At 41.6% G+C, this 15,327-nt stretch overlaps 1 protein-coding gene across 1 annotated transcript in view; it reads left to right on the top strand.

Moving 5' to 3' along the window:
• Positions 1 to 15,327, top strand: part of thada (THADA armadillo repeat containing) — a 195,239-nt gene that overhangs the window by 34,333 nt on the left and 145,579 nt on the right. Inside the window, exons 15-21 of the mRNA XM_080741000.1 lie at positions 2,470 to 2,593; positions 3,439 to 3,584; positions 5,719 to 5,950; positions 6,843 to 6,978; positions 8,345 to 8,481; positions 10,051 to 10,179; positions 14,109 to 14,281. Coding sequence (XP_080597126.1) covers positions 2,470 to 2,593; positions 3,439 to 3,584; positions 5,719 to 5,950; positions 6,843 to 6,978; positions 8,345 to 8,481; positions 10,051 to 10,179; positions 14,109 to 14,281 — 1,077 coding nt within the window. The remainder of the gene's footprint in view (positions 1 to 2,469; positions 2,594 to 3,438; positions 3,585 to 5,718; positions 5,951 to 6,842; positions 6,979 to 8,344; positions 8,482 to 10,050; positions 10,180 to 14,108; positions 14,282 to 15,327) is intronic.

Below are 15,327 nucleotides of genomic sequence, written 5' to 3'. Positions count from 1 at the left end.
CAGATTAACAGATAAAGAAATATCTTTCTCCATTCAAGTGGATGGTAAGACACAGATAAAAAAATATGTGACAGATATTTTCTTTTTTGTATCTGTTTATCTGGCCCAGTGGGAATGAGCCTTAAGGGAGGACATAGATAACAGTGATGATGAATAGATCCTGTATTTGACAAGAATAATAACAGGTCAGAAGTATAAATGCTACCCCATCCATCCTCCTCACTTGAACTGTTCCTACCTAAACTATTGAATAGCCTCAGAATATACTGTGAAGTTGTTTATAAAGTACTGTAAAGTACTCCCCCCCAGGATATGAGGGAGGGGTCTGAAAATTGGAACCCTGTCATTTTCTAATAGTTTGGTCCCCATAGAAGCCAAAACAACAAAAGAAAATATATTTTAGCAAAACAATCCTATGGGAGATTGGGAAAACATAGCCGAATAGGGCCAACATTTAAGTGACCCCCCCCCCCCCCCCCCCCCCCCCAGGAAATGAGGGAGGGGTCTGAAAATTTGACCCCCATCATTTTCTGATAGATTGGTCCCTATAGAAGCCAAAACAGAAAAAAAATTAACTATTTTGGCAAAAAAATCCTTTGGGAAATTGGGAAAACAAGGCCAAATAGGGCCAAAACTGAAGTGTCCCGCCCCCAGGAAATGAGGGAGGGGTCTGAAAATTTGACCCCCGTTGTTTTCTGATAGTTTGGTCCCTATAGAAGCCAAAACAGCAAAAAAATCAATTTGGGCAAAAAAATCCTATGGGAAATTGGGAAAACAAGGCCGAATAGGGCCAAAACTGAAGTGACCCGCCCCCAGGAAATGAGGGAGGGGTCTGAAAATTTGACACCCGTCGTTTTCTGATAGTTTGGTCCCTATAGAAGCCAAAACAGCAAATAAATAAATTTGGGCAAAAAAATCCTATGGGAATTTGGGAAAACAAGGCCGAATAGGGCCACAACTGAAGTGACCCGCCCCCAGGAAATGAGGGAGGGGTCTGAAAATTTGACCCCCGTCATTTTCTGATAGTTTGGTCCCTATAGAAGCCAAAACAGCAAAAAAATCTATTTTGGCAAAAAAATCCTACAGGAATACATAGCATACCGCACTATCACCGCTACTCACCAGTTAAGAATGGGGTGGCTCAGAGTAGATGACAGAGTACAGCAACTTGCAATGGGCCTGGTGTACAAGATACACTACACCACTATGATACCCAAGTACCTGTCAAAATACTTTATAAACATTAAGGATGTCCATAATTACAACACCAGAGGCAGCGCCACAGATCACTTCCAACCCAGAGTCAAAACCAACAAAGGGTCAAACTCTTTTTGAGCGGTGGTCACAACGCTCCTATACGTGGCCGTGTGTGTGGGTATGCGTGTCTGTAGCCTGCAGTAACCTTTTCTGACCACACATGTTAAGGGAGGGGCGCTGTTGTTCAGACTCACATTCACACACACACACACGCGTGCGCGCGCAAGCACACACACACACACACACGCACGCACGCACGCACGCACGCACGCACGCACGCACGCACGCACGCACGCACGCACGCACGCACGCACGCACACACACACACACACACACACACACACACACACACACACACACACCCTCCACCACTCAGTTCACACGAGTGTGATTTTTTCTGCTATACCACCAAAATGTGGAAAGCCTTACCGAAGGCCATAAAGGAATGTGGATCACTAGCATCCTTTAAAATTGCCCTGAAAAACCACTTACAGGCAGCAGCCGTTCGCAACTGGTAAAAAAAAACTAACCTAGCCCAACCCTACCCTCCCCTGCCCCTTATTTGTATATACTTACTGTTTGTTTAGACTTACTGTTTTATGTCAGGTGTGTTCATATGCTGATGGTGATGCGATTTCAGATCAATTGCTCCAGCCACTGAGGAGAAACGCTGTGACACTCAGACACTCAGACATTCGCAAAATTATAGTATAGATATGAGATACTTTAATGGTTTCCTGTGGAAATAAGCTTAGTATTTTCATGGATCTCCTTTTAGTAGACCTTGTACCAGTGAACTGTACCGTCATGAAACTGTACCTTTTCCTATGCAAACTTCTAATAAAGTCTTCAATCAATAATCAATCAATCAATCAAACAAACACATACTGTATAGGGTATCTCCATCTCTCTTTAGACCAAGAACAACACACACTGGACACATATACAGTAGGGTATCTCAATCTCTCTCTCTCTTCTTTCTCACTTGCTCACTTTCACTCACTAGCACACATACAGGTGCAATATGATATGCACATAAGTTTGCAGCCTTTTCTGTAAAAGATGACTCAGTCATATGTGTGTGTGTGTGTTTGTGCACTATAAATTCCAGAGATTTAATTTAACGTAATTTATTTGCATGTCCATTTGGTTGAAATGGTACAGTGGGTTGATTTAACCGCGAGGATCTCGCTGTGTGTGCGTGTCCTCCAGGAGTTCCTGCGGTGGTTGTGTGAGAGGCTGCTGGAGGTCCTCCTTCCAGGAGCTTCCTTCTCCACCTGCTTGATGTCCCTCCATCTGCTGAGCCTGCTGGCCCAGTTCTTCACCTTAACCACCGGTACGACCAGTGGTGGGAAAAGTACTCAAATGTTTTACTTAAGTAAAATGTATCAATACTGCAATATAGAAATACTCTGTTAGGGTGCCCTCAGACCAAAATACCTATGAGAGTGGAATCCGCGTTCTGCCAATGCATTTCAAGGAGAAGGGGGCGGTTTCATGCCAGTAGAGGATTTCTGCAAAAAACGCTCAATTCTCATTGAAATGCATTGGTGGAATGCGGATTTCACTCTCATAGGTATTTTGGTGTGTGGGCACCCTTACAAGTAAAAGTCTGGAATTCAAAATGTACTTGAGTAAGAGTATGAAAGTGTTGGCATCAAAATGTACTTAAAGTACCAAAAGTAAAAGTACAAAATGTTTGAAAATTGCAGATAATCTACAAGCTCACAACGTGTCGCGATGCGACTTGTAGATCCGCTATTTTCAAATGGCCACGGTATGAAATAGGGCTAAATTGGTTTATATAATGTATGTTTTATAACATAACTTAAATCTGCAAAGTAACTAGTAACTAAAGTTTTCAAATAATTGTAGTGCTGTAAAAGTACAAAACTTCCGAGATGTTGTGGAGTAGAATAAAGGTATTGGAAATGGGAAATTAACAAGTAAAGTACAAATATCTCAAAATTGTACATTACTACAAATGTACTTTGGTTTGAGAACCACTGCAGGGCAGTGTCAAGGAGGAGCCCGCCCATATTGATGTATTTATTTGGCCTTGGACCACCAACTGAAAATGTTTTGTGCCAGGGAGCCCCAGAAGAGAAGATTTGTATTAGAAATTGTGAAGGAATAAAACAACAACTTAAACTTGTCGACATCTCTCTCTTTTTCACTTAGGACCAGATGTCTTTGCCCTGGGTGACGTGGTGACTCCTGAGCATGCTCAGAATGTCCTCTACTGTGTGTCCAGTAACTTCCTGGAGGTCAAGCAGCTGGCATCCACGTTGCTACGGCAACTCCCTCCGTCAGCTGTTGGACTGCAGGTTAGTCTTGATGCCTACTCACCTAACATTGAAACAATAATCTAATAGTGTTGATACAATACATCCTTACATTGCAGTTGCAGTTTTTGTGAGAAATAATAACAACAACGATCATGTTAATTTGTTCACAAAGTGGGCAGACTGGGTACCATGCTCAGCTCGCTAGCATAGACTATTATCCTGCAGAAGAACTTGAAGGAAGAGGAAAACGCACGCACACACACGCAGCCACGAACACACACACACACACTATACAGTACATTCCTCAAATTAGTTACATTGTGTACTTAAACAGACAACTAATTGTGACCACTTTCACCCCAATTGTTCAAGTCAATTGCACTAAAATGTACATTTCATAAAGTTAGGCCACACAGGCATGACCCAGACCAGTGGCCATGGACCAAGAAATTAGCAAATGAGATAATTCACAAAAGATTAAGCGATGATCTCGAAAAGTTATCTCAAGACCAAAATAACCTGGAAACTGCATTGCAATATAATAACAGTGGCCACATCTGTCTAGCCCACAGCTTCTCAGACAGCCAATTATCCTTGAATGCTTCTTTAAATATGTCATAATTAAATTATAAATGTGACATGTTTAAAGTGTGTTACAGAAACGTGTATTGCAATAACAGTCTGAATGTTTTTATGTTTATTTACCGCATGTACATGAGAGCATTGTATTTGTACAGAGCTCTTTAAAATGAAACATTAACACATGACATTTCTAAACCGTCTTTGAAACCAATTCTCTCGATTTCTGGGAAGTTTCACCACTAGGCTGTTCCCCAAAGCACAAGAATGAATTGAATGCATCTGAAAGCAATTTGAATAGTCTGCACACTTCTTTAATGGGTCGGCCATTATGACTGAATGAGAGAGACATTCGCACCCATATTTTATATTGTTGTCCTCCTGTCCCACTTCTAAAAATATCCTGGTGGTACTTGACAGGATAATCACTGGACCATTGATATGCAGCCATGGCCTTTCCAATGTTAATTACCGCCATGCCACTCAGCAGCTTTTGTGGGGTGGTGTGAATGGTCGTTTTTGATCGTCTCAATGGTCCATCACAAACATCTGCTCGATCGAAACTGAGACCTGGGGGGGCTGGGCTGTTCTACAGATATGGAATGGTCACACTCACAAGTATACTATATTATATTCATCGTCATGGACCACCAATCGTGGTCCCATGGTTGCAGACCCCCAGCCTGGGGACCCCTGTCGTAGATGACACTGTTCTGCAGAATATCTTTATAAGATATTATAAGAATGAGATGTCTTTACATCTTTATTTCACAGCAGTTAAATTATGTATGCATCCTAACCTGCTTTGATTACATTACATTCTAATTCTGGTTTCATATTAATATAATATCATAATTATGATAATTTATAAATTTTGGGCCTTTAGGTGGCACAGGTGTAAAGTACCTTTCCACCACGTGGAGTCTCTGGGTTTGAATCCAGGAACACTATAATAACGAGGAGCCTAATGTAAGCAACTGTTTTCCATGAACTATACTAGTAAGACGCATCAGGGCATCGTACGACCTCGCCCTAATTCTTGGCCATCTGGCCAGTGATGTATATCGGACCAGTTACCCATATATGGAGTCTGGAGACCCCTGGTACCCATATGTAGATCCATGTACTGTATATGGAGATATGCTGTGAGAGCCCAAACATGCTTACTCAGTTACTCGTTATGTGAAAGTCCTATGATGTCTATGACATCTGACATCATACCCTGTTATGCCCATACATGGAAATTCCTGTCTGTAGAACCAGCCACACAGATATGGGCTGTCATGGCAATATGGATTCTGTTAGTGTGGTATAGCCTATGTGGCCTCCATATATGGGCATTCCCATGTGAAGAACTGTTAGATATGGGCTTAATATGATGTCATATCAGGGAACTCATATGGGCATAAAAGGGATTCTGTTAGTGTGACATCACAGTGAAGCCAGAGCGTGATGTCAGAGGGGCAAACCCATAGACTGTAAAAAAAGTGTACACGTCTACACGGACAAGCGGTGTCGTTTCTCATTGTAAACTACGACCTTCGGTCGCAATAACAATCACTTTAAATGCTATTCACTCTACTCCACTGTTAAGGACCCAGAGAGAATACATGATGTCCTCCAGGCTGCCCTAGACCTCAGCACCAGCACCAAACCCTTCGACAGTGTGTCAGCAGCTCACCTCCTCAACATGCTGCTCCACCAGCCCGCCCTGCCCCAGGCCTTGCTGCGCTGTGCCCAGGAGCAGGGCCTCCCCTTCCAGCTTCCTTCTCCACCACAGCCCCAGGCTCCCGAGGCCCTCACCCTGGAGCTCAACACTCTGGCCGGTAAGGCCCAGTTCCAAAGCTCTAATCATGGCAGATGATTCCATCATTGCACTTTTGCAGTAATATGACTGACTAGTTATATTACAGAATCTACTTCATCCGTCAACCATCAACCAACTTAACAAGTAACGACTCATGTAATATGTCTGTTTTCTTAACACATCTGGTGCCAACCCCGAGTTTCCCGAGTTTGAAAAGGTACTACCGCTGTGCCAACCCCGAGTTTCCCGAGTTTGGGCCGTTTAAAAAAAAAAAAAAAAAAAAAAATCACATTTTTTTTTTTTTTTTTCAAATTTCTTTTTTGGACCCCCAGAAATGTATTAGGCATGATCGCGATCGCGAAATTGCATGTTTAACCCCCATACCAACCCATTCTTTCAAACATGGCAGCCATGTTTGTTTACATCTGAAGAAAACATAATGGCTGATAAATCATGAATGCCTGAACGGATTTCCAAGCGGATTTTTTTGTTTGAAAGCTGTGAACAGTGTGCACACACGTGGTGCATCATCTAGGCATGGGCGTGCACTTTTTACACAATTGCGCAATTACATGGAAGTCTATGGTAACCATGGCAACGAGGGACTTTGAAGAGAAAAAATCATAGCAACATAAGTGTTAAAAGAGACATATTAAATGAATCGTTGGTACTCAGTGGAAAACTCACTCTGCGTCCTCACTCACATGCTGAACCGGAAGTGATAAATGTGATCTTTAACCCAAATATTCTCTTATCGGGAAACCAAGCCATACACACAAAAATAAATAAATAATAATTATAATCCCAGCTGGGTGTCCAAGGACAAATACACATACTGTACATGTTTGGGTCCTTGACATGAAAATGTTTGAGAACCACTGATATAAATGCATTGTTTTGTGTGTCCCCAGTCATCCAGTACCTGTTGCAGTGTCTGAAGGATGAGGTGGGGAGGGCTGAGTCCTCTCTCCTGCAGGCGGCTGCCTCCTATCCCCTCTACGGCAGAGCTCACTGCATCACCGCTGCCCTGCAGCACCTCAACACTGGGTGAGGACACGACTGCAGCTGTACATTATCTTCTTAGTAGCTTCTAAGCTTTATGAATTAGGTCATTTCTTTTGATATATCAAAGATTCATTGAAAAAAAAATTACACACCCCATGAAGCCTTACATTCATGGAGATTATATAGTTTTTTGTCGCATTCTTAAGCCAATAATTTGATGACCTCAGTCAATTGGAGACTCACTAGGAGACTCTGAGTGTAATTAATAGAAAATAAATCATGTTTTTGTTGAACTACTCCTTTAAGCTCTATTTTATACTTTGTTGTGCAACGGTCTCACACAAAAGTAACTGATCTATAAGCGCACAACACATCACATGGGGATGCGTGGTGAGTTTCTTGACCGCTTTGAGAGAAGGCAGGGAAGCTGAGAAGGAGTGAGGAAGGAAGGAAGGTTGTGTCTGGGACTCTGGTCCGTAGACCACCTGCGTGCGTCCAGAGATGGGCCTTCCTTCTGAACAGTGCACCATTGCAGCAAAACACTGGGACATTGTGAGGAGCTCAGGACATTGTATTAAGACGATGAACAGTATAATCCCTTACAGGTTCATTTTACCACTTAAGAGTTAAATGATCACTGAGGATTTTACTGTGCAGTAAAGCGCACAGGGATAGAAGGCTGACACATGGTTGCTGAAATACAGTAGAGACTGTTCCGGACAGGTCAATTACTTAATCCATTTAGACCGGGTACATTATTGCGTATTATTTTATGATTTAACTATTAAATCTACAAGCTCACAGAGTGCCACGCTGCGAGATTGTAGATCTGCCAATTTTGAAAAATCGTGAACATTTGAATTTTGACACGATTCTATAAGTGTCTTCTAGATCCTTCTAAAGTTTTTTGAAAAACATCTTTATCCGTCAGTGGTTCTCAAAATATTTTGTATCATGGACCCCCCAGAAGCAAATATTTGAGTTACAAATATTCACTTTAAAAATGTGATATTCAAAGATTTGCACACATTTTCATGATTTTTCAAAAATAGCAGATCTACAAGCTCGCAGCGCGACACTCTGTGCCGCGCTGTGAGCTTGTATATCTGCTATTTTTCAATAGTCAAAGCATTCTACACCTAAATGGATTAACCAGAGCCTCCACTGGATAGTTGTTTTTTTGGGGGGGAAGGTTTGTGTGTATCTTGTTCAGCCTCTCCCAGCCACACAGATCTCTTTTAATCCGTCAAAATTAACTACAGATGTTCTCCTTCAGTTCACTTTAGAAGTTTGTTGACTCCTAATACTGTTGACTCATAGTTGAAGGCAAGAGAGTCAGTCAGAATGAATACGCTGATACCCTTGCTGAAAGGTTTGCCATTTCTGTTGTGTGTGTTTGTGTGTCAAGTTGTTTGAGCCAGACGGAGCTGTGGAGGAGTCTGGTGTCGGAGCTGATCGCAGCGTCCTACAGGATGTCTGATGTGGTGTCCCCTGTGGTCCAGAGCTCCTCCCCAGAGGGTCTTATCCCCATGGATACAGAAGCAGGTAACCCTGGGTGGGTTTTAGGGACGGGACGCTAAGCGATATTATCGTTTGTCGTGATGAAAAAACACTCACGATAATCGCATCGTGGAGATTTTAATTTATCGTGATATCGTCCTCCGTCATGCACTGGGATCAATTCACCTTTTATTTGCCGAGCTGCATATCCGGTACCACTTAAACCCTCTATAATTGCTAAAAGGTACTTATAATATATGTATATTATCTGTCAAATGTCTTTGCCAAAAAATTGCCTATCTACAAGCTCACAATGTGTCGCGTTGCGGCACGTTGTGAGCTTGTAGATCTTCATTTTTTTGGCAGATGTTCCGCCCAGGATAATGGATTTTGATTATCGCGATAATATCGTATATTTCTTTTGTCACAATAATCGTGATATGACATTTTCATATCGTCCCATCCCAAGTGAGTTTGTCACTGTGTTCAAGCTTAACTCATTTACTATAACCATTGTTTTTCGATTTTGGTCGTTTCCTTCATACCTTTTTAAAAGCAGTCACCGCATATTGTGCACGATCCACACGCACACCGCGGCGCGATGACAAAATACAGGAATCCCTCCATCAAACCGTTCCAGAGATACAAGCTAACTAGATAGCATTGTTTATAGGCAGTATTAGGAAACAGAGAAATGGGCGTTTCCTGCCAAGTTTTTTTTTCTTACCCGGTTTGAACTGTTCTCGGGTCAAAACGTGCTTTGAGCAGATAAACCAGCGTAATGTTGGATCAAATAAAATGAATCTGTCATATCTGGTCAATGGTAGTATAGGGGGGGTTATAAAAGTATCCTGTCATATTCGGCCAATGGTAGCTGGGGTTTATAAAATAATCCTGTCATATCTGGTCAATGGTAGTAAGTGAGCGGAACACAAAAACCCAATGATCTCAAATGCAGTCAATAAAATGGAACAAAAACTCTAAAACGCCTCTATGCCAATAAGCATTGAACTGTATCAACACTGTATCCATGGTACTACTAACGCCCACTGTGTACCCCCAAAATGATCTTACCAGGTCATTTAATATCTGTGTTACTTAAAGGAGCAGTTCACCCAAAAAAGGCTTCATGGGGTGAGTAATGCCTGCTCACCCCATGGAGACTTGAGTTCAATAGTATTTTTTAGTTTTTGTTGCATTCCTAGGCCAATCATTTCATTATAATAAATGTACCCCCATTGATTCCCGGATGGAGACCCAAAATACATTTGGGTCTCCATCCGGAATCAATTGGCTTACAAAAAGTCTCCTCAAATTATTAGCTTAGGAATGCGACAAAATAAATAATTATTCTGAACGTATACTGAACTCTCCATGGGGTGACTGAGTAATCGATAGAAAAAAAGTCCATTTGGGGGTAAACTACTCCTTTAATCATCTTCGTCCCAAGTGGGACATAAGGCTTCGAAATGTCCCTATGCATGTCCTCCTTGTGCATGGCTCATAATGAAATTGTGTGTGTGTGTGTGTGTGTGTGTGTGTGCGCGTGTGTGTGTGTGTGTGTGTGTGTGTGTGCGTGTGCGTGTGCATGCGTGCGCGCGCGCGTGCGTGCAGATGCGTCGGCAGGTCTTCAGAGGATCTTACAGGAGATTCAGCCCAGGGACACCAATGACTTCTTCACTGATGCCAGGGAGCTGGACTCTCAGCCTGGAGAGAATCACACACCAACGCACGACCACACCGGTCAGTCACACACACAGTGCTCTACCAAGACTTCATTTAAAGCCAGCGCACACAACAACGCTGTTACATTTAGAGGTGCGGCGGTTTATAGATTAGCTTTCATCAAATGAAACAGTTGAATGACATTTCTAAAAGCAAAAAAATTGGTTTAGTGATGTATCAATGAAAACATTTCTAACGGTACAATTTACAATTTAGGCTTTTATTAGCAGACGCTTTTATTCAGAGCCACTTACGTACAAGTGCTAAATCGGAATGAGCAGAGTAAGCATAAGCTCTAGGTCAGGGGTCTTCAACGTTTTCAGGCCAAGGACCCCTTAGTTGAGAGAGAAATGAAGCAGGGACCCCCCACAACTTTTTCATAGATTCTATATAGTTTCATCATTTGACAGCAGCACGATCATCAGTGTAGTTTGGATTCATGTCAATTTGTGTTTTTAGATATTTAACCACTTGAACCGTCATAATAAACTATCCTTTCACTCTGTACTTAGTCAGCTCTTTTCCCCCTCTACACCAAAGCTCTTTGCTGAAAATAACCGATCTACAAGCTCACAACGCCTCGCAACGCAAGGCGTTGTGAGCTTGTAGATCTGCTATTTTTGGCTAAAGTTCTCAGAAATGGACACTAGGGTTCAAGTGGTTAATATAAAAAAGGAGAAAAAAAATCGTTCTATCACTCAACGATTTGGAGGACCCCCTGTAGTGACTCTGAGGACCCCCGAGGGGTCCCGGACCCCCTGTTCTAGGTAATCAACAACAAGGTAAATAGTCCCTCCATATTATAAATCATGAGTACAGAATCAGATCCCATATCTTGCGGCGACATAGCTACAGATCTCATAGCCCATGGCAAATAAAAAGCTTACATTTGAGAAATTGTGGGAAAATTTGTGAAGAATTGCCTTTGTCACTTCTTGCATATGCCAAGGGGACAACGCCCATGTACACTCAGATCGATTGGTGAGGAGAACATTGGATATGGATGGACACTCCAATATTTGAGTAAAAAAAAAAAAAAGATTAGGATGTCTCAATTGTCTCGAGGCTTATAGGCTAGCTACCACATTCACAAATATTCACCAGGGCAAATTCAGTCAAGGAAGAACGGGTGTTTGTATTCTGTGTTTTACCCTGGCAGTGTGACTGCAGTTTCCCTTCTGTCCTGGATGAGGTCACTGTTTCACTTCCACTCCAGTTTTTAATGAAACCGTGGTTCATGTATGTTGAATCATGGCAGTGCTGAAGGTGAGGAGGCGTTTAGCAACAGCTCAGTGATTAGTTTAAACATTAAAAAAGAATCATGTCATTTTTATCAATGGCTGTTATGTGATTGTATGAGTGTGTGTATTGACATCCAAGTCCAATCTATAACATTATTTTAACAAAAATAATGCATTTACCATCCGTTACTTAATAGCGGTGGTTATCAAATGTACAGAGATGGGAAAAGTACTCGCATTCCGTACTTAAGTAGAAGTAAAAGTACTTGTGAAAAAAACGACTTTGGTAAAAGTAAAAGTACTCCATTCAGATAATTACTCAAGTAAAAAGTAAAAAGTACAGGCTTTGAAAAGTACTTTTAAAGTAAAAGTAAAAGTATTTTTACCGTATGTTTCTGTGCAAAGCCAATAGAATTTGAAGGATAATAAACTTAAAAGATCCCCACCAAAAACTGGCCCAGGATTGGTTTCCAAACTATGATGTGAAATCTAAATACAGCAAAGGTTTTCTACCTTTTTAGACTGAGTACCACTTAAATAAAAAATATATAGGCCTATACATATCCCACGATCCCAAAAAATTGTAGTCAGTAACGCAATTCGATTACTGCAATTTTAAAAGTAACTACTATTTACTTTCAGTTAGTCAATTTATGATGACTGTTAACAGTTTTATCATAAAATATCTAATTTTAAAGAATCACATACTGTATAACACAATAGTCCACTTGTACACATACTGTAATTCACACAAACTACTGCATGTTCAGAAAATATAATAGGTTAGATCAGTTTCTCAACCTTATTTTTTTTACCAGTACCACTCAGAAAATATTTGTCTCTCCAAGTACCACCATGTTAAAATACAGTATAGCGTACACCTTCCCCATCCTATTCATAGACAGGCACAGTACACAGAAGGCAAAAGTATTCCTACTAACAAAATAAAGAAAAACTAATAGCTTTATATCCAAATGACTGGTACTTTTTAAGCAATGGCCAAATGTATAATGTACATATACTGTACTGTAGGCATATATAAGAAATAGATGTATTGCTGAGAACGACCAGCTTCCGTTCTCCCATCAAAAAATAAATAAAATCACGTTTTACTCATAACAATCCATAACCAGCCTCGATACAAGACTGTCTTGATCCGAGGCTAAACAAGTGAGAAGCACCAGCGCCCACCAAGTTACACCCCTTTTTCATGTCAAGGACACCCAAAATGACACTTATTACTTAGCCCATGGACCACCAAGCATCACTGCTCAACCATTTTAATTCCAAGGACCCCCAGTTTGACATGCATTAGGCTACGGACCCCCATTTATTGGTTAAAATCAATGTTAATTTAACTCTGGGAGTGTACACTGTGAGAGTTACAGACCCATTGTACATTTGTTTCCAAACTAGCATTTAGCTGCAAGGGGGTGCATTTCAATTGTGTACACTCTACAGATCCATAAGGGTCCATTTGGTTTCTTAACTATCATTTAGCTGGGGACCCCCTGGGTTGGAACTCCCTCAAGGACGCCTGTAGGTCCCCGGACCCCACTTTGAGAACCAATGGCTTAAACAAGCCACTTTATAAGGACTGCCTTTTGCTTACCGTTTTGTAGAAATAGCGTGTGTAAGCCTTCATCATGCATATCTCCTTCTGCCTTGTGTTGTGTGCAGTTTTCCTTTCAGATGTTGTAAATATTCCATAATCGCCACTGAACCTATTTGTTGGTGTTAAACTTATCAGTGCTGCCATTGTAATCAAAGGCAGATACAGCGTTCCTAAATCAGATTATTGGCTTTTATTTCCCAACAGAAACGTAATAAATAGCCACTGTTTTCACCCAACTTTCTTCACGTTGAATAACAACAACAACAGCCGGACAGTATCCCATCCAATCACAGAGAGGGATGCGTGAAATAGGAGTCATTGATTGGCTGTGAGACGTTGTATGCGGAAATGGTGTCAGCAGACCTGCAGCAGACTTACAAATTCACAATGCGTCGCTGTTAGCAGCGCTGTGAGCTTATAGATCTGCTATTTTCGATGCGCACCACCGTCTTACGACTGAACATAGCATCCGCTTACGACAATGCTACTGGTATTTCTACTTGAGTATTTTATTGTTTCGTTTCATCTGCCGTGCAGCGGCACAACATTCATTTAAAACCAAAGTAGCGAGCCTGTTTTGAAAATGTAACGGAGTAAAAGTACAGATACTTGTGTGAAAATGTAACGGATAAAAGTAAAAAGTACCCAGAAAAATAAATACTCAGTAAAGTACAAAGTACTGAAAAATGTACTTCGTTACAGTAACGAAGTATTTGTACTTCGTTACTTCCCATCTCTGCAAATGTAGGTCTCAATAGAACTTAACAGGTCTGTAACTCTGAGAGTGTACAATTGGAACCAAATGGACCTGTAAGGGTAATTTGGTTCCACTTGTACACTCTCAGGAGTCATGGGTGTTCTTGAAATTAAAAGGTTTTAGAAGCAATGCTTTAGAGAGCAATAAAAGGCTCAAGAGAACCTGTGTGTGTGTGTGTGTGTGTGTGTGTGTGTGTGTGTGTGTGTGTGTGTGTGTGTGTGTGTGTGTGTGTGTGTGTGTGTGTGTGTGTGTGTGTGTGTGTGTGTGTGTGTGTGTGTGTGTGTGTGTGTGTGTGTGTGTGTGTGTGTGTGTGTGTGTGTGTGTGTGTTTTCAGGTGATGACAGTGCGGAGGGCTACAGGGTGACAGCCCAGATGGTTTTGGTGTGCTGTTGGCGGAGCATGAAGGAAGTGTCCATGCTTCTGGGACAGCTGTGCCAGAGCCTGCCGCTGCACTGCACCAACCATGACAGAACACAGCCGAACCCTGGCCTCATCACAGAGGAACAGGTCAGATGACGCGCACAAACACACGCACGCGCACACACACACACACACACACACACACACACACACACACACTGTGATCAGAGTCCAACGTGATAAAAGCGCTGTTTTTTATTTTGTTTTTTTCTCCTTTTCCTCAGTTTTGTCCAATCTGGAGAAAGAACTCTCTCCGGTTACACGATAAACAAGTGAAATTAGAAGTGATGTTGGGAAGACCCCGGTTACTGAACACTTTTTAAAACCAAAAACGAACACTTAATTACATGGCACCTTTTAACCCATTTAGGCCTGACCTAAGTTTTTTGAAAAACAATATTATTCAAGAATTTGCCTACAAAAACAAATATGTTGCTACATACTGTACATGTACTGTAATACACTAAATAGTGTTCCCGGCCTGTTGAAGTCCGCTGTCAGTGATACCATAATACCAGACAGTGTGTTACATCATCCTGTCAACAGCCTGCAACCCTCCTACAGCGTTGTATTTCAGACAAAATAATGAACAATCCAAGCTACAAATTATATATGTTTCTCACTGTGGTTGAGTACCCCTCCTATCCTTCTATTTTGTTTGTTGTTGCCCGAAGGCACACTTGGAAACTTAACTAGAGATTATTCTCTTGGAAACATGTAATTTCATGCTAGAGTGATATATGAAGTTTCCTTGCACATAGGCCATGCTGTGTTCATTTGAATGTATACCTGTATGTTATGTTTTATGTACAATATGCAGACCGCATCTATTCCTGTAGTGCTTCTACCAACGCCCTTTCTCCTACTTTAAAGACAGGCTTGAACTTTACTGATGGCAGTCGATGTTCTAGAACTGATTCAGCATCGGTTGGCTGGCTGATGACTTCTGCAAGGGCCGCCAAAATTATGCGCACAGCCGCACACCTAGCGCATGGGACCCCCACTGTTGTCTTCCGAACCATCGGCTGAGTGAATTTGTATAATTATTTTATATATATTGATACCATCAGAGAAGAGGGTACTAGTAAGACGCCTCAGGGCGACAATTCTTGGCCATCTGGCCATTGATGTAT

The sequence above is a fragment of the Nannobrachium achirus genome (assembly GCF_963921795.1).
Source record: "Nannobrachium achirus genome assembly, chromosome: 13".
NCBI classification, from domain to species: domain Eukaryota; kingdom Metazoa; phylum Chordata; class Actinopteri; order Myctophiformes; family Myctophidae; genus Nannobrachium; species Nannobrachium achirus.
Note: the sequence above shows the minus strand (reverse complement) of the source record. Positions and strands in the feature narration are given on the sequence as shown.